This window comes from Dreissena polymorpha, chromosome 13 (assembly GCF_020536995.1).
Source record: "Dreissena polymorpha isolate Duluth1 chromosome 13, UMN_Dpol_1.0, whole genome shotgun sequence".
NCBI lineage: Eukaryota > Metazoa > Mollusca > Bivalvia > Myida > Dreissenidae > Dreissena > Dreissena polymorpha.
Genome location: NC_068367.1, coordinates 10670216 through 10693527, shown reverse-complemented (window position 1 = coordinate 10693527; position 23312 = coordinate 10670216). Strand labels below are relative to the sequence as shown.

The window sequence follows — 23312 nt, the reverse complement described above, 5'->3', positions numbered from 1 at the left end:
TAAATACAGTTTTGTTTGTTAGCATGTAATTCTATTCCGCAACTGGTTTAGTCGTCATTTAAGAAATAATTCGTGTACGTTATAGTTTGTTGTCGAATAACCCACGGCCGGAAGTTTAGATGCGTAGGGATTAAATCACGAGTGCGAAGCACGAGTGATTTGAAACCACGCATCTAAACTTCCGGCCGTGGGTTATTCGACCACAAACTATAACGTACACGAATTATTTCGATTCTAACACGATTTTTACTAAAGATTTATAGAATGTATCTTATTTTTCTTGCATACTATTTTATGTGAAGCTCCGCCCATAAAAATAGCTTTCGGCTGTTCTGTCGATCAGATCTCCGCCCTCAATAACGGCCAAACTGGATGGAAAAAACCCATTTCATTTCTCACGTTTGGTTAACTAAGAACAACAACTTGCGTAAACTAACATGTTTTCATTGTACTCTTTAAATTAACGCAAGAGTGTTGAATCTACAAGACAACAACTCCGATTCGAACTTCAGCCATTTCAGTATCGAAGCAGCAGACGAACACCGTGGGAAATTGGGTCAAGTTTACGCATTTCTGTTCATAGCGTAGTATTTTTTCACGTGACTTTCATTCATAAAATACCGGATTATTACGCTGGTGGAAAATGTATCGGCATGTTTTGTTTAGCTACAGCGCGTGCTTTCAGTGTATAAGCTCCGCCCATAAGTTATTGCAGAATAACCCACGCTTGATTTCCTTCTTTGTCTATAGAAAACAAGTCACGTGCCGTGTTAGAATAAAAATTATACAGCAGCTAGAATATTTAAATTCTCACCTCTAAGTTTGAACGCTTCCACACCAAAAAATGCAATGTTTTTTTAGATTAAGAACAACCTACTATATATGCCAACTTCTATTTCAAGACAATGGTAACTTAATCGAAATTTGCATATGTCGATTCTTTGCTGTTCTTTAGATATACAATCAATGTATTTTTCATTTTCGAGGGTTTTTACATTTTAAATAGAATTCCTCTTTGGAATGTAGAGCTGATGTATCGGTCTACTTTTGAACAAATTTTTACTTTTATTCTTTGCTTTACCATTTATCAAATGTCGCACGTGATGTCAGATGTATAAAGCATATAACCCAAGCCAAGCTTGTCTAAATTTGATCTCAAAGCAGGACAACATAGATTGTTGTTTTTCTTACGATTGAAATAAGAACATCAATTTGTCCACAACCAGTCGCTTTATATTTATATAGTTTGTAAATAAATGTGCTCATTGGGTTCTATGTGATTTGTGTTTTCGTCTGTTTCAAGATCGTAGACGTCAATTTAAAAAATGTTTTTATGGAACCGTGTCTTTCGAGAAATTGGGCGTTTAAATACTATTTTCTATCATGTTACTCAATATGTGTTTAGGTGTTCAATACAATATTACACAAAACAGGACACTTAATGTTCCTGGAAATGTGTAATAAATATAGAAAATATTGCTTAACCCCTTATTCATATCACGCCTTTGTATATGTTCCCATGGAAATCAGACATACTGAAATATGATTTCAATCACTCTAAGAATATCTAGGTAATCTCTGCATCGTAAACGCACTATCAGTATTTTATTAATATAACACTATCACAATTAACCATAATCCTCTAAACTTAACATGCCGCTAGTCGTATTATATATGTTAAAAGACCGTTACAATAAACGCTTGTAAAATAAAGAAACGGGCAATATCATAGTAAAAATGCAATCTTGTAGTATTAAGTATTCATCTTCCTAATCCCTTACGCTGTGTTTTTTCCAAATATGGCGACCTAACATTAAAACCAAATGACATATTTTAATATCCTCCTAATTCATTGAATCGGAGAATCGAATTATGGAATAAGACTTCTTCCGGAAGTGAAGCTTATATTCATCGGGAAGTAACAACTCTACACTTACAGATCGCGTGGTTATTGACAATGCTGCTTGATGGCGGTGTAAACATACATGCTATTTTATTGAATATCTAACAGACACACTTGTTCACAGCGATGACTGTGAAAGACCAAGGAGTCGGTATGTGGCGACCTAAATGGCTATCATACATGCAAACATGCAGCTGATATGCCCTTGTAATGCTACGAAAGCGAATTAGTCTGCATGCATCTGTAGTTCGCACTTTATTTAAGAGCAATTTAAGTATTCACCAGCTTTAATGGACAGCACAAGAGATTGGAAACAATTGCAGTAAATAAGAAACGGTTACTGGTTTAGTTTTAATCATGTTAATTAACACATGTTGTCATTTCAACTTGTTGTACTCTATGCGCGCCTCAATAGGAGCACATCCTGAAAATATTCGTGTGTGAGAGTATAAGTATTTGGAAAAAATCTTAAACATGGTGACTGATCAATTTAAAAATTCGAAGTAAATTTAAATTGCACTATTTGTGCATTCCACACAGCTTGTAAACCTTAGGAATATCAGGCTTCTGTTCATATTTCCACCAGCGTGTCCCAATAGTATTGGTATCATAATAGAAATCTAAATGTAGCTTTACCATTGAAAGATAAATCGGTCGAACGTGTTGAATAACTTCATATAAATTCATGCCCTCTATTCATACATTTGAAATCAAATTATTTAAAAGGCGTGCGCAGAAACTGCATGAATATGACAGATAAGGATGTAAAGACCATAAATAGCATTTACTCCATGTAGTTTTAGAAAAACGTTATGTAATCCTTTATCGTCTTTTTACATAGACAAATAAAGTTAAATTTAGAACAAGTCTTCACCAATTCACTTGCTTCATTCATCCCGAGGTTCAATTATTAGCTCATATATTATTGCACACAGACATTCAGTAAAACACAAACACTGCATGTTCAAGTAGGGTCTTGTTTTTTGTTCTTTGTTGTAACAGCATTCAATTGTTTTTAGAAAACTATATCGGAGTTATGTTCCGAAGTAGTGGTTCTAATAAGCTTTAGTAAGAACTTTAACATAATAAAGCTGAGAAGCAATAAGTAGATGCATCATAAACGTTAAACATAATTAATAACACTGTCCGTTTAAAGCGGCATCGTTTACACAAAACATAGCATACATGCCTTTGGAACCTCAATCGCACAAGTTGCTTCCCATTTAGTTCAATAAAAATAGAATAAAAATCAAGTTCATTGTCATCTATCATTATATAATAAAAGATAGAATACAAAAAACACACACAACAATAACAATATAAAGCAGGCATGAGTTATGCATAAATACCTTTATCATAAGATTAAACTTGGTTTCGTTGCAAGATGAAAACTTGCATTCCAATGCAAAAATATGGTTACTGTAAACATTAAAACAAAGCTTTTCCAAATACAATAGTCATAAGCTGTACATTTTACGAAATTTTACGCATTTAATTAAGCATGCATTCATAAACATTTGTAAGGTAGTTTATATTACATATTAGTTGTTATATTCAATGTTCTTGTTATTTAATGGTATTGAAAGTGCAAGGACTAAGTAAATCACAACTCATGAATTGTTTTATGATTACCAGCACTTACGTTAAACAGATTACACGGTGACAAAACATAAATCAATGATACAAAAATAAGTTGAAACAAAATAACGTATTGACGCATAGGTTCACTTAACATGCAAAAAAGGAACAAACTGAAATGGTACGCACATTTTAAATTAAAATGCATACAAACTTATTTATACAAACAACGAATTATTTAGTCAGTCTATTTATAATAACGAATCAAATTATCTGGCGCCTTTATATGGTAACATATGAAGAGCAATTATTAAAGTAAATTTTCTGGTGCCAATATTCCTTAATTTGCAAAACTGTCAATAACCACTACATAATTTAATGCTTTGCTATTCAGTGAAATCGATGCACATATTTTATTTTTTCAGTATCAAGTTTAATACAAGTGTCACATGCATTGTTTTACTTTACTTTGCATATATATTTTAATTGTTAAGTATCAATTTACATACAAGTGTCACATGCATTGTATAACTTCACATACATAACATTGAATACTGTTATGCAATCAAATTGACTCCTGCTTTTTTCGCGTCATTTTTTCGATTCTCTCCGCGCTTTTTCCTCGTCGTTCCGTGAGCGCCCGTGAGGCATGAAGAAACACGGACAACATCACTCCCTGAAAAATGACACATTTATATAGTATGTGTTATTGGATGGTTTGGTTCAATTTTAACTTTCTTATATTCTATTATAATTATGAATCATTGTTTCAATGCAATAAGAAATCAATCATTCATGTCATTTTACAGAGACTTGTTCACATATATTTGTCATCTTAAAGACGTTTTTAAAAGTCGTGCCTTGAAAAAAAACACCTAGTTTTGAGAAATCTGTTCACTTACGTAAATAAAGGAATAAGAAACAATGCCTTTACCGGTATCAAACCAATTACAATAGAAGTCATATAACGACCGCTGTTTCTCTTATTGTCGTTGAAGGTTTTCTGTACTCATACTTAGGTAAGAATAGCTTTTAAACAGGTTTTAACCCCAATTATTTGTATTAATCATTCCAATGCGATGACCCCGACTTAAAGGGGCCTTTTCACAGTTTTTGGCATGTTTTGAAATAAGTCATTAAATGCTTTATATTGATAAATGTAAACATTGGATTTTAAAAGCTCCAGTAAAATATCAAGAATAAAATTAAAAAAAGGAAAAAAGTAGCCGCAGCTGTACTCGAACCAGTGACCCCCGGAGTCCTGGAGTAACCTGGAGTAAAACGCATTAGCCCGCTCGGCTGTTCTACCAAGCATAATTGGTTGAAGTATTTTATGCATTATATGAGAAATCTTCGTAGTTTCACAACATTTAACGACAACAACAGAACTATCCAAATTATTCAATCGTTTCGCGTTGCAACGCTTTATAATTTTAAGGATTTTAAATGATGCATATATTGGCTATATTAGAGCATGCTAAATCTTCAGTAATACTATTTCCTCACAAATATCATAACTAAAACGAAAATTTGCGAATGTGAAACAACTTTTTTCAATTTTGTCAATTTACCAAACCGTAAAAAGATCCCTTTAAATCCGTATTACGTACACGGTTTAATATTCTCAGATGTCTAATATAATAGTTGGTTGTAACAGGACTACCTTTATTTATGTTTCTTGCATACATTTCTAAAATTGTCCATTTGCTTTTCGAGAAGGTAATGTTATTATGACACTACATCAATGGCGTGTTTTATTTATGCCAATTTACGCGGATAAGACAATTAACACGCTAACGAATCGAAGAGCCACTTATCAAAAACAAACATCCTCAATGTACAAGTGGTTGATATTAGCAGCACACACCTTTATTAAAAATCATGACTTTCAATTAATAATAAAATATTAAACAAACGAATTTCGGCGTGGACATTAAACAAAAAAAGTAACTTAGGATAAGAAATACGTATTTTAGTAAATAAGTAACCAACAAACATACATATATTGAAATAGTATACTTATGATTGCAAACTGTATACCTGATGATTTGCGGCGCGTACGAAGCCTGAGTTCGCAGTTACCGTTACTGCACGAAGGCTATCACCTGTGCCGAATATGATCTGAAATCACGTGAGATGGAAGGTCGAGATTCCATTAAAAAAAGTTATATCAGATATGCAAACACGTTATAATTTAAAAGTAAAATGTATAAATGTTGTTAAAAGGTAGCTTCTTAACAAAAGCAAGTAACTATCATGCAAATTGCTTTGAAGTAAACATCAATTGGTGTCAACACATTTTCTTTCACACATATAATAAATACCATGATGTATAAAGTATACCGTAACATGTATTTAAATGTGCATTGCATTTCCGTTCAAAAGAAACATACGCCAGGTGTTCCCAATTAATCAATTGAGTAATTTGAATAGCATAAAACATTGTATTAAACAATTATTGAACACAAACAATAAAACAAACAACAACCTTAGACCTATCCCTAATCTTCCCAGTAATATGCATTGAAGTCGTTTAAAATGATGGGTCATCAGGGACGACGGTTATCGTTGGCAACAAAGTCTCTACTCGAAGGCGTTCATAACGTCTACATTTTAAATCGTATTGCGGCTCCACTTCCATATTAGTTTCCGATGAAAATTGTCTTCCGTTGCTTAATTCACTTAGCGACATACTGTAGCCGAGCTCAGAATTCGGATTTCTTTCTCTAATACGTTGGCAAGCATTTATATCCCGAGAGACGATTTCATCAGAATTGTATTCCTTTTGTGTTTGGCCACATAAGAATCAGTTGTGCCTAATTTAATGTCATGGCTGTTGTCCATAAGTTATGTTCGATTGGTTGTTGAATGTTCAATGTTTGTGCTTGTATTTTGGAGATGAGAACATATAGTCATGTCGACATGCTGCTTTTCTTCACAAGGATCGAAGAAATCTGTTCTCTCACTTAAGGTTAAAGGGGGTGTTGTCAAACTTAGCTTGCTTTGAACGACCGAATCATAGCAGCCGAAAGATGTACATGAAGTAACAGCAGTGCATTTACCATCATCAGATATATCTTTTCGCATTTGTACAATTGATTGCTCACCAACTGACACCAGCTGTTTGTCTTCGTCGTCACCCACAGGACGAAGATAATTAGTTGCCAGCCGCTTCTCAAATCGAGATTCATTTACTACACAACCCGTTCTATATACACCTTTTAGTACTGGTTCTTTTTTACCATCGCTAAATGCTATCCGTGCATCGACACTATCAAGTATCTCGGCGGCGTTTTCTGTTCCGATTGCGAGGCCTTCACTATCATCCGAATAACTCAGATACACGCTTTCTAGCCTAGCTTCAAACGCATACTGGTAATCAGATTGAGGCATTGAAACTGAACTTTCAGACTCGTGAAAGACACCTTGAACAAAATGGTCCCACTCGATATCCGCTTCATCGCTTTCGTCACCCAACACACTTAAACTTGCTATTTTCTTTACAACTGCATCGTCTAAAGAAACGCTATGTCCTATGACTACAATACCAAGATCGCGTATTTTTTCCGCCAGTGTAGATGTAACCCCGCCATAGAAGGCAAACACAATAATCGGGTCCGTTAAGTCTACCGGATGTACCTTCGACGCCGCTATGTAATCCAAACCTTGGTCATAGGTCGCCGTTGTGTAATGGATATGGTGTCCGCCTAGCGACCGGGAGGTCACGGGTTCGATCTCCACCGTGGAGGCGTTCTTTATATCTCCCCAAAGACACCAAGTACTGGTTCTAGGCCCAGGAAACGGAATCGAGAGCGTTTTATATAAGCCTTAGGCTTTCGATGCAATCCAGCTAAAAAAAATAGGTTTAAACTAAATCTTGGTCAACAATATCTCGCTCACCAAATTGACCTTGTCCTATACAACATAAAACCCGAAAATCATAAAATAAAACAAATAATAAACTGGTTTGTCTCATGAAATCAATCAACCAGGAATTTCATGCATCAGTGTGATCTATAAATTTTATTAAATCCGAAAATAACACTACAAATTACAAAAACCTACAGTAGAGCTGTAAATGAGAGGCAACAAAGGTAGCCCAGATGAGATGCAGAGCTTGCGCTTTTCTTGCAACGACTTTTATCTATAGATGCCCTTGGGCACTCACTACGTCAACGTGTACGGCTTCCGACCGTTCAGGACATCTGAAAGCTTCCAAAAGGTGTGTTACCTGCGGTAGAGATTTAGCTGCATGCAGAACACCCGCGTAGTGGTTGATGTTGCTGCTGCGTAAGTGAGTGACGTCATAACCACCCCGTCGCCTTGACAACTGGAATAAAATAAAGTACACTATAATTAAATGTGATACTTACATTCAGCAATCTTATAATGTAATATAAAAAGATCCATTAAAAAAGTAATAAAACAATCAGGTAAACCTTCTTAATAATACACAGGAGCTGTCTCCATGCGATGACATATGCCCCCGAAAAACGCTTTGATAGAAGAGTTATGAGCATTTTTCGAAACCTAAACGCAGATTTCGAAACCTAAACCCGGACCCTAAGTTCTAGGTCAAGGTCACAGGGGTTAACATTTGTGTGCGTATGGAAAGGCCTTGTCCATATACATATTCCTACCAAATATGACGGTTACATCTGAAGCGAAATAGGAGTTATGAGCATTTTTCGAAACCTAAACTCAAAGTGTGACGGAAAGATGGACAGACAGAGAGACAGACGGACAGACGGACGGACGGACAGCCGGACAGTGCCCCCACTAGATGCCCTCCTGCGGGGGCATATAAACTTAACAGGAATTATGTTAACAAAATTGGCTTGAAACATAAACAGAATAAGTATTTTCCACTTCAAAGTAATTCACTAATAAATCAACGTGCATCTTAAATACATCAACATATTTAAGCAATGAATAATAATAGTGCTTCGTGACTATTACACTACTTAATCTAGATAAAGGCATTTCAGTATTTCTGCACAGTAAATACAGAAGACTATGCAAAGACAATATTTCAGCAAACTTGGAAAGCGTGTTGCAGCTTGTTTTTGTATAATACAATATAAGATGAAAACAGCTTTCAAGACACGTCATCATCGACTTTATGCAATACAAAAATCTTAGTGTATGTTGTAAACGCCAGATTCCGCATGAGTGTTGAAATTGCTAATTTAACAATGTTTGTTAAAAATGTTCGCATTAAGATAGAGAGTGAGTTTCCAATGACTTAACCCGTTATCGACCTATATTAAGTACAATGAAACATAGACACAAGTCCTGGACGTTATCAATACCATCTCTCGCAAATACTATTGAATCCTTGTTTTTTTGGCCGGATCGATCAAGGTCACGTCCACGATTTGTTAAATTAAAACATAGTTTCCGCTAATAAACTTAATTTTAATAAATATTTTGCACTGCAACGTTGTAAATATTACGCTTAGACAAAGACCAAGTTTGAAATAGCGATTTGAACACGGCGGATCGAGGTCAAGGTGACTGTTTCGTATAACGGACAAAACAGCAAATATGTGGTTTCCGATGAATTCATTTTATTTAAATCGACCAACCTTGATGAAAGGCTATGATATTGCAAGCTTTCATGGTGATTTAGATTGGGATTGTATTTTTGGATTTTCTTGCAAAGGTCAATGTCGCTTTTACTAAAAAAATGAGTATCTCTCAATTACGTGACGTTGGATAGATGTATTGTGACACAAACTTATGAGTAGGTCAGTTACATGCAGAACTAGCTTAGGGTTGTTTTTGGGACCAGTAAGGTCAAGATCTTTGTCACTGTAACGGAAATATAAAATTGGTTTCCTATAAATAAATATAGTTGTTATGAAGGTATGTGCTGAAAATTGATTTGCTAGTTTCTTCTATGCATAGGCGTGGGTTTTAACTTTGGGTAAGTCGGGTTATTTCGTTCGAAAGTCGGAATATTCCGTTCGGAAGTCGGGTAATTCCGTTCGGGACAAGTTGGTTCAAGATCTAGGTAACTTTTTCAAAAACAAATCACAAAGTGTGTTCACTATATATGTTTAGTTTTGATGCTGATATTGTTCTAAAACTTTGTATGTTGGTAGCTTATATGTATACCTAGCTTGGTATTGCATTTGAAGAGAGTTGGATGAAGGTAATCACAGCAACTGAAATTAGATAATACTTAAGTTGGTATGTTACTAAATAGTTTGGGTTTTAATTGATGTATCGCGCTAGAATTGTGTGTGTATGACTGTACATGTATTTATTATAGGCTATTTTAAACAACCAGTTACCTACGCACTTTCGTCTCGACTTTCAACTGTGCTCAAACTAAGGCAAGACGCACTTGTGTCTGCTTTATTTCACGCAAATTTAGAACATGTCTGATACCGTGTCGTGTCTTAAAAATATATATTAATTTTTCACGTGTAGCGGTTGTAACTTAAAGGCGCGCATACGATGCCTGAAGGAAAGGAACCATTAATATGTATATATCAACATGTTTATACATCAAAACATCTGAACGTAAACTGATATTTTTATTTTTTCTTAAAATAAATAATTTTTCATTATTTTATTTCAGGTAACATTTTACAATTTGTTTCCTAGTTTCCTGTAAAAGAAATTGAAAAGCACAAACATTTTGTCTGCATGGTAAAATTTAGTTATTGTGAAAAATTACGAGTTTTAATTTCGGAGGACGTAAAATACTTTGGTAGTATTATGATAGAACAAACGTACAACGCATTCCAAAGAAGCTCTATTAGAGATACGATACTTATCATGATTATTTTATTTGGTACCTTGTAAAATAAATAATTTACTTCAAAGTTCGAATACTGTTCACAATACTTCAAGTCATCTTTAACACCGACTAGTACATTTCATAAAAATCAATGAGCGGATTTTAAGATACATTTAACCAACCGACCAGTTGTATTCCGTTAAAATCTGTAACTGATTCACAATTTTGAGTCTACATGCATTATTGTTCAAATTGAAGGACCTATATATTCATGTATAAAGTCTTAATTAACCGATAGCCTAACTGCACAAAAGCACTAGAGGGTAGTTCAAGACGCGAATTGATGTTTTTAATGTATTTTTTCATGATGCAAATGAATGTTCACATTAACTGCAAAGTTGTTTATGTATATAATTGTTTCGAACATAAGAGCATTATATTGCAGTCAAGAACAATTCTTATTGGACAATTTGACATCCCGTGGTTGGCTATTAAAGACCTGCAAATAAAACACAGCTCACATTCCTCATTGTTGCAACCGTATTTATAAAGAAGAAAATGTCATCGATGTCAAAATTGATAATTGGCTATGTGTCTGTCAAGTGAATATTTCAAATCTGCGGCAAATATACCAACGTCAACATTCCTCATCGTTACAACTGTACCAATATACCGGACAATATAATGGCATTGACCCTTCAAAATAGTAAATTGGTAATGTTCATTTCACGGGAATATTTCTACGCTGTGGCCAATGGTCCAGGACAGTATTGTTTCAAAAGTGCAATCTGTATGAGACTCGTGGGAAGCAAGTCATACACAGATGGAAACATGATATTATTAATTATGTTACATCGATTAGGCAGGTAAATTGTTAATTTGAATAATTTGAATAATACATAATGCTATTGCGTGTCCGCCATTCATAATCTTGTTTCTATGTTCGTGAAACAATGATTACTCGAGAAACAAATGTATTTGTGTTATTGTTCAAAACTATCATTACCTTTAAGACGGTACATGCTTCCCAATCAGTTACTACATCTGGCACATGTATTCATGGTATACAATGATATAAAAAATATGTTTAATGTCACGTGGAAAGATTTAAGTTGAAACAAGTCTGCGTTGACGACAATTTATTGACTTCAGGTCACAAAGAGTGGGTTCCTGAACCTTTCACATTTCTCCACACACATATATTTTTCTAATTAGAGTCTATTATCCTTAAATGGCGACAGACTGAAATCTTTATTAAAAACTGCGATTATGGCCAGCTTCACTTAAAATCCGTTGTTATGCTACAAACAAATTATCTCTATAAAATGATCAAACAGTGGCAGTTGACGTTCATAAAATATTTATTGGATGCCATTATAAGGCTCTTTGAAAATGTAGAGATATGTGTTTGTATTTTTAAAGTTGATGTGGTCTGGTTTCATTATGTTCGAACCGTAGTGTTTCCAGCACTCCTACCTAATATATTTACCAAAAGAGGGTACTCACGTGATTATTTAAATGAAGTCAAGATGACGGAGTTCATGCCAAGACAGGTATTTTAAGACGAGTTTTACCCTTTATTACTTATTAATAGTTTATATGCCGCTAACTTTCCAGCCATATCAGCAAAACAGTGACAGTGTCTTTTAACATTCGCTCTAGTTCTCGACTTTTCTCGCAACGAAATTTCTAAGCGGGATCACAAAATTGCAGCCTCCGTTTAGAAAATTCTTTGCGCAACAGTCGAGATATAAAAGCGAATATTTTTAGGAAATAAACGCCGATCACTTTCTTAATGCTATGGTTGAAACGTGAGCGGCATTTACACTTTAAACCCAGGTAAAAATGCGAATAAAACGGCGACAAATACCTGTTTCGGCAGGGACGTAACCATCTTGATTGTCACGTTGTAACCCACTAAATTACCAGACTCAAAAAAGTTTAGACTTATTTTGAATAGCAGCATCATTGTCATGCTTTTCAGATTTTACTAATAGATTTTTCAGTTTTAGTGTTGCCTTATGCTGTTGGGGAAATTCAAAGTACTCGTAAGTAACCACAAATTGGCAGTATTAAGACCACTAACAAGATGTTGCCATGGGCTGAGATTGAACCACTTATCAATAAACATGTTATTCTGAGAAATATTCATTCATCAATCAGAGCTGGAATCTTTAGCACGAGATTTCTCGATTCTTCGTATAATAATCGTTTCAAAGATAACACACATATTTATTTTTAACTGTTCGTTTTATAAAAGATACAGCAGTGCGCGGCCATGTATCTAAGTGTACGTTTCTTCATTATCATATCTTTAAAAAAAATATAAAACACCGTTTCAGTAGAAACGCACGCATAAAAATAAAAGCTACATTTGAAGTTTTACTTCTTAAACAAATATCTATCAAAGCCACTGTGAGATGAAATGCAAATAGCATATATTTATGTATAAAAGTGCAGCACAACTTGTAGAGTATAACATTTACACCCACGTTCATTAAATGCGTTAGAATATAGCGTAATTTGTATTTCTATATTAACAAAATCATCGCAGCACATGGTGAAATCAAATGATTTGATAAGGGCTCTCCAATCTTATAATAGCATTAACTTTAACTCTGTGAATGACATTCACCATATCAATTACGCCCATCCGTGCCTGAATATCAATAAACATCAATTCAGACCAATAAAAATACGAACTTGTGCCATAAATAGAACCCTTATCACTATTTGATTTTAAGGTCATGATAAAGTATCTTTTTGGAAGATGGTTAACTGCATTTAGCGTAGTTTATCATGATGATTAGTTTATGTTTCTTCGAAGTTGAAAATTTAGAAACGATATTGTCAAAAAATAAACTTGAATGATTTAAATACGTATTTCATTTAAAAAAAAATCATATTTCATTAAAATCATTGGAAAACAGATTATATATTATAATCAACAAGGGTTGTGTTTGTAAGAAACAGAATGTCCCATTATGTGCCCCTGTGAAGCCATATATTTTACCTTTGACCTTCGAGTATGACCTTGACCTTTCACCACTTAAAATGTGCAGCTGCATGAGATACACATGCATGCCAAAATCAAGTTGCTATTTTCAATATTGCAAGAGTTATGATTAATGTTAAAGTTTTCGGACGAACATACAGACTGATTGACAGACAGACAGACGGATGGAGTGACGGACAGTTAAAAAAAAAATGCCATCCTTCGGGGGGCATAAAAAGGATTTTTTAATCAAACAACGTCGTGATGCTCTATGCATCAAATATAAGCATTTTTAGCGGAAAATACTTCTACAAATACATTTGTTGAGTAGAATGCTGCGTTTGTTGGTTCTCTGTTTCTGCTTTATTATCAACAATAAAGATTCCACAATCGAACATCAATTTAAACGTCAATTCAAAAACGAAATTTTATCTTTAAGTGGAAACGACTAAACTATGGTAGGTTTGTAGGCAAAAAAAATGAATCGTCGATAATTAGTCCAGAAATCGTTATCATGGCAAAATCATCGCTTAAATGCAAAGCTTCGTCCGTATGGTACAGCCGGTCTTTCTAAAGCAAGAATTTTTTTCTCTATACTCACTATCGACGAACGATCAATTTCGTAACATTGACTCGCAATCGCCATGCTGCTTCTTCGCTTTCTTGTGGCATTTATAAATATGTACAGCGATGCTCGCAATAGAATGTCATCTATTGTCGGCAGGCAGTCAATATATGGAGTATATTTATTTTCACAATACAAGTTACTAGATACGTGACTGGAAATGTCAGTCACCGATGTTCTATGATAAGTAACGGAACGGAATTGTGGATAGCTAACATAGCAGCCAATGCGCACGCTCTGGTTTTATAGACCTTTGGGAATCGTGTTTAAATACAAATAACCACAGTGTACTTTATCAAATATGCAGATTGAAAAATATTTTGCTTGTTTGTTTATGTGTTATATATACAATTAAACGAAATTGAAAAATAAGGATATTTAGTGTTGTGAGTGGACTAAAACCGTATAAAATACACATCAGCTACCTGACAATATCGGAATTCAATTAAGTTCAACGAAGAAAACAGTTGTATCAAAAGGAAAATACCACTGTAAGTAAACGATATTAATAACTGATTAGTACAAATATATAAATGACTTCTAAACAATTTAACTCAAAAAGCTGATAACATTGGTCCGCATATTCAACCATTAAAATGTCATCACGAATGTTTCTTTTGCAAAAAATAAAACCATATCTAACCGTTGAAATGCGTAAGCTCTTCTATAATGGTTATATCTCACCTATATCCGACTACGCATGCGTTACCTGGAGTTCAGCGGCCAAAACGGAAATTAATAGAATAGTCAAAATACAAAAGCGTTGTGGTGCACATATTTTAAATAAAAAGTACAACACTAATTCAAAAACACTATTTAAAGATCTAAAATGGTTGACTTTCGAACAGCGTAATCACTATTTCACGTCAGTTATTGTATTTAAAGCATTTCACAATCAAACCCCAACATACATACGTGACCTTTTGACACCTTCACAAAATAATCACTATAACTTGCGATCTTGCGAAAAGGGGGATTTAAAGCTAGTGCGAATACCCAAAACAAACTATTTCAAACAATCGTTTGAATTTTCTAGCAAAACAATTTGGAATTCGTTACCCCAATATATACGTCAAACAAACAATTTAATTACATTTAAGAAAAAATTAAAAGCTTATCTTATTTCCACACTTTATGAAATAAACTGAACATGCTTCATGTTGTTTTAGTAAATAACATTAGTTTAATGTTTAAATACTGTTCTTGCATAGATGGTTATTGTATTTTTATGTCTGTCATTTGTTTTAAATTATAATATATATCATTATATGTGCATGCATATATGATTCTGTATGTTTTGTTCTTATTGCTCAAGATGAAATATGATGTATTTGTTGTAAATTGTATCTGGTTAGAAGACCTTGTTGAAAATAAGAAATGTATTATATAAATTGCATATTATGTAATTTCATCTGATGTATTTCTTAACAAGTCTATCTTCTTTAAATAAAGATTTTATTATTATTATTATTATTATTATTAGTAGTAGTAGTAGTAATTTAATATTTTGCTATGCGGTGTATGAGTGGAAAATTCCATAAAATTTTAGTTTATAATGCTAGATCTACTATAGCAAGAGTGAAATTATCATGTGTATTTTTTTAAATAAGGTAACACTGAAATACTTTTTTTAATTTGTGAATATCATTCTTGTCAATGTAAACTTCAAACTCTTCAATAATAGACACCAATGAAGAAACAAAACATTTACGACAGTGAGTTACATTTTTGTAATCATATGACGTCTTATTTATGATGCATCAACTATTTTCGCTTCTAAACAAACCTTTGCGCGCATTCGCGTTGTACAACATATGATGTGAAATAGTAAGTACTATTTGTGTTTTGCGCCAATATATGCATGAGACGCTTTCAATAAACATTTGCTCAAAATCACCACACGATTTATTGGTTATGTAGCATTTAAATCAAATTTAAAATGCTTTCTCGCTAGATATGATATATAAATAAACGTTCATATGAAATTGTGTGCTTGTGTACGCAAGTTAGTGCATTAAAACGCGCAATTTTAGTACATATACGTGTATTAAAACACTGTAGTTTGGTTTCCATACAATGGTAACGTTATCACGTTAAAACGTTCATGAAAGTATCCTTGTTAAGAAATAATTTTATTTTTTCCATGGACAATATATTGGCTATGAAATTACTTCTTATTCGCGCGATGATTTATACTTTTGATATTATGAAAACATAAGCGTATGTAATTTAAATAATAAACCTTAATGTGAAAGTCGTGTGTATATTATTGGAAAGTCCGCATAGAATGTTGAAACTCTCGGAATCAAACCAAGATGTTGTTGTAATGTGACTTAACGTCCGTGAAAACAGGTTAAATTACGAATATGTGCAATCCGGAGAGCATCGAAACCTTATACCCCGCATTAACCTGTATGCGGTGTATACAACAAAATAGGGAGCATTCCAGGAAAAACATATGTTTACGAACCATTTAATGAAGCTAGTTTGTTGACGTTTATGAAGAGAACACATATCAGAAAGATTGGACAACCTCCCAGATAAATTGGACTTACTCATATAAGAAGAGAAAATAATCATCAATACAAATCTAATTCAGTTGTGCGCAGCTTTTAAATTTCGTTTTTTTTTCAAGATGTCGTTTGTAAATAATTTTGTTCAAATCACGATTGTTTTTCCGATAAGATGTTCCTTCCCGAAGTAAAGGCAGCAATTGATGGATCAGATGCAATATCTTGATTTGGTATCTATTGTTCTTTGTGTCGTATTTCGGGGGAAAATCTTCTTTAGAAGATCAATTCCGGACAGAAAAGGGTTTTGGCTTGTACTTATTAAACTTGACCTCAAAACACAGTTTTATATAACAAAATAAAAAGGTTCGCATTTACGAAAGATTTCGTGCGTGTTTATAAATACACATATGAACCATTTACAAACAATCGTAAGTTACATGCTAAACAACGGTCATATACAAGAAAAGCTGCACATTAACATAAATTTTTAAATAGTAATTATAAGGTCAAAGAACTAATGAAAAAGGCTACAACAAAAATATGTACGGTATATACATATATATATATATATATATATATATATATATATATATATATATATATATATATATATATATATAGGGAATCATATATATATATTAAGCAATTCAGTGCGTTACTTAGGTCACAGGATTGTCAAAATGAGTGGATCAATAATATTTGCACTATTCATTCAAGTCGCATGTGAAGCATGTCACTCGCGGTTTAAGTGAAACTGAATATCACCCATGGCAATCGCACAATACTTGTCAATCAGCATAATCATCTATCAGATCAGTTCCGTCTCTTATAAAACATTTCAAAAAGGTAATGGTTGGTTCCATATGTCATTCGCGTTTGCCATGCACTTCCAATATACAAAGCACACATCAACCTGCGATCTTTAAGCGCATTTAAAAGCGACGCTTGCAGAATATTGCCATGATTTATTTATTTATTCAGAGAATAATTCATTTATTTTGAAGTGCAACGAACACCTGCAGACATATATGCGGATATGATTTTACGAAAATTTGACATTAACATAATAATTACAACAACACTTTATTGCTAGTTTTTGTGAAAAACTGAAATTCGTGAAATCATGTTATACATAGAGGGTCCAAATTTACCGTACTAGTATTCAACTAACGGGTCGAAAGTATAGAGCTTATTGTAAACGACGTGTTAAAAGCCCAACAAACTCAAAATCCACGAATTTTCGTACAATATTTCGTAAAAAAATATTAACATAAACACAATCAATGTTTCTTATAGCAATAGCTAAAATTTCAACGCTAGATGTGGTCTGGTTACAAAGATTTGACGCGATAAAATATGCTCGTTCTTTTTTTGTGTCACAATATATTCCATGTGAATTTCCGGCTACGATATCCGACCATTTACGAGCGAATGCGATATTAGCTTCGGGTAGCTTCGAAGCACGACGTAGTTCTCTTGCATACGTCGTTCTTCCGACGCTGCCCACAGCCAGTCTCGCGTTCGCTCGAAGCAGTTTGGATATCTTGGCGCAAAATTGACATGGTTATAGCTTGGAAAAAATATTGAACAAATAACACATCAAAGTGACGTGATCCGATCGGAACTATGTATAAATGCAGAACATATTAGCATACATATCACTTTCACGGCGTTAATATCTCTTCGAACGCAACTGAACGTTAGAAGTCAATTCATATGGAATAAAAAACGAATATATCTACTAAGTGGTTCCTATAAAGAGTTTTAATGAAACGGTCAAATCTAATGAATTTTTCATAATTCTCACGCATTGTATTGCATAATCATTTACAGTCCCAACTTTGAAATACATTCATTAACGAACAATCAATTTTATAAAAAATAATAAATTTTAACATTTTTATTAAATACTTTTGTGATAACGGATGAGACTGCATTAAATGAACATAATTATATAACCAGACTAATTAACATTTACATGGAACACTCAAATGCGGTTGTGAGTTGAACCATAACCCATTTATGGCTGCCTTGATGGCAATTCTAATGCCATATGGGCCTAAATGGAAGTTGTATTGTGTTAATACATATTGTGCATACAAGTCGCGTTGATTGTATTCTTAACATCAACAACAACTTCAACATTCCTGATCGTTAAAACCGTAAACAAATAGAACAAAATGTCGTCGACGTCAAAATGGCTAATTGGCAATGAGTCTGACAAGGAAATGTTTCTACGCTGCGACAAATATATTAACGTAAACCTTCCTTACCGTTTCAATTTTACCCATATACAATGTAATGTCATCGACTTCAAAAAAGCTTATTGTTATGTTCATTTCACGGGAAAGTTTCTACACTGTGGCGAACGGTCTATGACAATATTGTTTCAACCGTACAATATGTATGAGACTCGTGGGAAGCAAGTCATACGCAGATGGAATTATGATGTTATTAATTTTACCACATGTCATACCCTGATTCCACTGTAATATGACCATTACATGATACGGGCAAAAGCCCGCGAAGCGGGCGTTGACCGTTCATACAATTGGGAATTTATACATAAAATTACATAAGAATACCACATATGGATACGTCTCAACAAAATTTGCCTAGCGACATATATTTTCGCGATGCTATTTATGACCTTGAACAAATCAAAAACACTTTGACATATGCTTATTCAACTGAAAATACATACCTCAGGAAAAGTTATATCAATGACATCATAATTGTGTAGCGAATCGCACTAAATATTCTCGCATTATTTGTTTTTCTTCGCAACCGTTCCAGAATTAAGTCATCACTCAATTATCTCCCCTGAATGCTCTTCTTCAGTGGGTATAAGCCGAAGACTGGTTCACTTCATATAGTGACAGTCTTTACCAAACACAAGTGAACATAACCCGTCTTTAATATATTGCCGAATCTCAAATTTCTGTCGAATTTATTTGCTTTGATCTTTTCGATATCTTATTGGCATTATTATCCTGACAAATCAAAAACGCTTGTTAAAAAAATATTTGTTTGAAACATTATAGTTGGCATCTCAATTCTTCCAGTATTCTCGCGGTATTTCAATAACGACACCCTACTGTTTATTTGTCAGAATTTGTGACGCATTTTGCATTCGCTCTCAGAAAGAAGTTTTACGTGCGATCATGGGCAATATTCTGGTAAGTTGTCGTTTTTGTCCACCAGTAACACATTTATTCACAAAATTTAATGATATTCCGATCTAACTTTTTAGTCTTTTAGCTTTATTTTTTAACGTATTTACACCACGTCTGCTCGCACTTTACCGATATCCCGAAAGGTTACATATCACTATAATTAGTTTAGGCCTAAAACCACAAAATCCGATACCGTTGGATTTTCTTACCACAATCTTACATAAAAAAATCTTCCAGATTCGAAATGAACAAAAACAAGACATTTATAAATTGTCTGCATAATTGATCAAATTTTAAGATATTTGTTGGTTTTCTGTTTTTAGAAGCTGTTCTGCCAAGGCAAGAGCTGGGCATCATACAAGCCATTCTATCCAGCAAAACTGACATTTTGGTTTACAGAAATCAACAAAGGAGGGATTCCTGAACTATCAAAATTTCCAAGCTATACACACAGTTATTATCTGTGGTGATCTTTATTGGTTCTGTTTGTTTACTTGGATGGAAGATGTGTGAACTTTTATAGAACTTTAAAAAGTCTGTATATATGTATATCTATAAACAAAAATCAGCTATGGTATAATAAGATCAGATGTGCAAACAATGTCAAAGGGTTGTTAAATTAACAATTTGAAGGCAAGTATGCTGAAAAAATATGAAAGTTCCCATGCAAATTGTGTCTGTATATCGACAAGTGTCTGCCGATAATTGTCAAACTAGTAATACAAAACTTACCACAAGTTTTGTAAAAGCACTAAGTACCTGTGATCATTTTTAGTAAAATAGTGTAATTCTAAACAGTAGCAAATAGATTGTTTAGTAAATGCATAATGCAATTAATATGATTTTGCGTTCTATTGTGTAATTAATAAATTGGTTGTTACTTGTTAATCCATGATAAATGTTTTATGGCTAGTACAAAACCAGCAATGTTAATTTTGTAAAAGGTAATACAATAAAACCACTTTGTAATTTCATATACGTAAATATTTTTGAAATGTAGGTTGATGACAGTGTTTTAGTTTTACTTATTTTGTAACTATTATTTTATGTGCAAATAAATGATGTGAAGTGTTTTGTATCTCCACACAATACCACATACCTTTTTATATATGTTCTGTGTTATGTGTTATTTGTATGTTTAAATAAAAAAATATGGATGATATAACATGATGCATTCTAATATTTGCATTCAAATTGTAACTATAGAGCTAAGTGTATGCAGTTTAGACTGTGATTTTAGAATTGCTACAAAATGGCTAGTTTTTTAGTGGCGACAAAATTTAAACTATTCAACAATAGTTTGCGAAAGAAAATTAGAAACCTGCAAGATACCTGTATTTATTAAATATTTTAATTGCAAAACAAGTATGTTGTTATGCTATTACACATAATTATACATTGATAATAAATAATAAGACAATTAGTGGTGTTAACGTTTCCCAACAGTAGAAATTATTCTTCTGATGAAGTCAGTGATATACAGACAAAAGCTCCAGGTATGGCTTTCAATACGTAGTGTGTGTTATTTGACAGTCTAAAACTTATTGAATTAAAAAAATCCTGTCAAATTTGTCAATCAAAATTGATTTGACACATCACATGATTTTGATTATGTTAAATCAGTGTACTGTATGCTAAATGCAACTGCTTTAGCAAGCTGTCCAGTTGAATTGAGACATTTGATGAATCAAACTGTTTCCTGGGTAGGACCAGTACTTAGTGTCTATATGACATACCATGACGTCGAAAGTCTACAAGACCTTCTAGGTAGAACAAGTAATGTACTTCGACGTACAGTTTTTACCGACCTTTGAGAGTAAGCCAATCAGAAGACACCTTACGTCTGTTGCTTTTAGAGATTTTTGACATTGAACATTATTATCATTATTATTTTTACCGAATTATGCGACTATCGACCGCTAACTCATAGATATTGTGCGTATTTATTAAACATTATTATTATAATTATTTATACCAAATACGCACAATATGAGTTAGCGGTCGATAGTCGCATAATTTGGTATAAATTACCCACTTAAGGGATCAATACAGAGACCTCCCAGTGACTAAGCCAGTTAGCAGACACCCCATCCCTATACCACAGACACCGAACAAGCTATAAATTCCTGTGGCTAGAAAAAAGAAATAATAAGATGCTAGATCTTTAAGCTAGGAACATGTAACTTGTTTTAAGATTGATTTTTTTGGATGCATTACTTAATTATTGCAACAATTATAATATTTTGAACACAATCATGTCCATATATTTATTAAAAATACATGGTTATCAAAAAAACTTAAAAAGCTTTTGCCCGTAAATTAGGTAGCACCTATAATCATATTATTTTTATATTGCACATGTGTAATATACACTTTACGCATTTTCATTGGCTTATTTTCGTTCGATTGACAAATTGAATTTTGTTATTTTGCTGAAATGACGTTGCAACGTCAAATGACGTCACGAAATGTAAACAACATTCGGGATTTATCATTATGTTTGCGTTAATATTTATTTACTGTGCACATTTAAAAGCATGTGATAAAAAAAGATCTGACACTCGTTGTCATTTCATACCATATTTTATTAAACTCGTCCATGAAATTCGTTAGTAAGCTCGACAAAGGCTCGCTTACTAACAAAATTCATGAACTCGTTTAATAAAATATGGTATGATATGACAACTCGTGCCAGATCCTATATATATTACATCGATTCAGCAGGTGAATTGTTACTTTGAATAATAGATGATGTCAGTGCGTGTCGCCATTCATAAGATCGTTCCTTTGTTCGAGGGACAATTATAACTTGAGAAGCAAAAGTATAGTTGTTCTTATGCAAAGCATCGTCCGTCGTTTGCAGTCGGTCTATTTAGAGCAAGATTGTTCTCTATACTCTCTTACTACGAACGATCAATTGTTACATTGACTTGCAATCCCTACGCTGCCTCTTCGCTTGTGGCATTTATTAATATGTACAGCGAGGCTCGAAATAGAATTTCATCAATTGCCAGCAGGCAGTCAATATATGGAGTATATTTCTTTTCATCATACAACGTTACTAGGAACGTGACTGGATATGTCCGTCAGTCGATGTTCTGTGATAACTTACGGAACGGAATTGTGGATAGTTATCATAGCAGCAAATGAGTGTGCTAAGGTATTATAGAGCTTGTGGAATCGTGTTGCAAATAACCACATTTCATTTAATAAAATATGCATATTGTTAAGTATTTTGCATGTTTGTAAAAGTGTAATTCATTCAATTAAACCAACTGGAAAAATGAGAATAATAACTAGTTTTGTGCGTGAAATAAAAAAAGTTTAAATATATATCAAAGCATAGGGGGATTCCTGGCAATATCGGAATTTAATTTAGTTGGACAAAGATAACAGTTGTCTTAAAAGATTCATACTACTATCAGTAAACTATATTGATAACAGTTTCATAGAGACCTATAATGACTTATACACAACATAATTGAAACAATTTACAAAATATCCGCATGTACTTCTATAAGTTATTTTATGACATGCTACGTGGTGTGTGCGTGGTAAATTCCAATGAATTTTAACCTTGTAATGTTACTCTTGCTAGAGTGAAATGATAATTTGTGATTTTGTTATAAGATAAATTTGTGAATTATTTTTAAATAGTTTTTTTTAATTGGTAAATAACTATTAAACAATAGATGAACGGCAGTAAATCACATATTTGTTGTAATCATACGATGTCATATTAATGAAGCCTACATGCCATTTCATCAACAA

General features: G+C 33.4%; 1 protein-coding gene across 1 annotated transcript in view; it reads right to left on the bottom strand.

The window, feature by feature from the left end:
* Positions 1–4046: 4046 nt before the first annotated feature.
* Positions 4047–23312, bottom strand: part of LOC127855938 (UPF0415 protein C7orf25 homolog) — a 35538-nt gene continuing 16272 nt past the window's right edge. The window contains exons 4-5 of the mRNA XM_052391855.1: positions 5522–5602; positions 4047–4157 (exon numbers count right to left, since the gene is read on the bottom strand). Coding sequence (XP_052247815.1) covers positions 4047–4157; positions 5522–5602 — 192 coding nt within the window. The remainder of the gene's footprint in view (positions 4158–5521; positions 5603–23312) is intronic.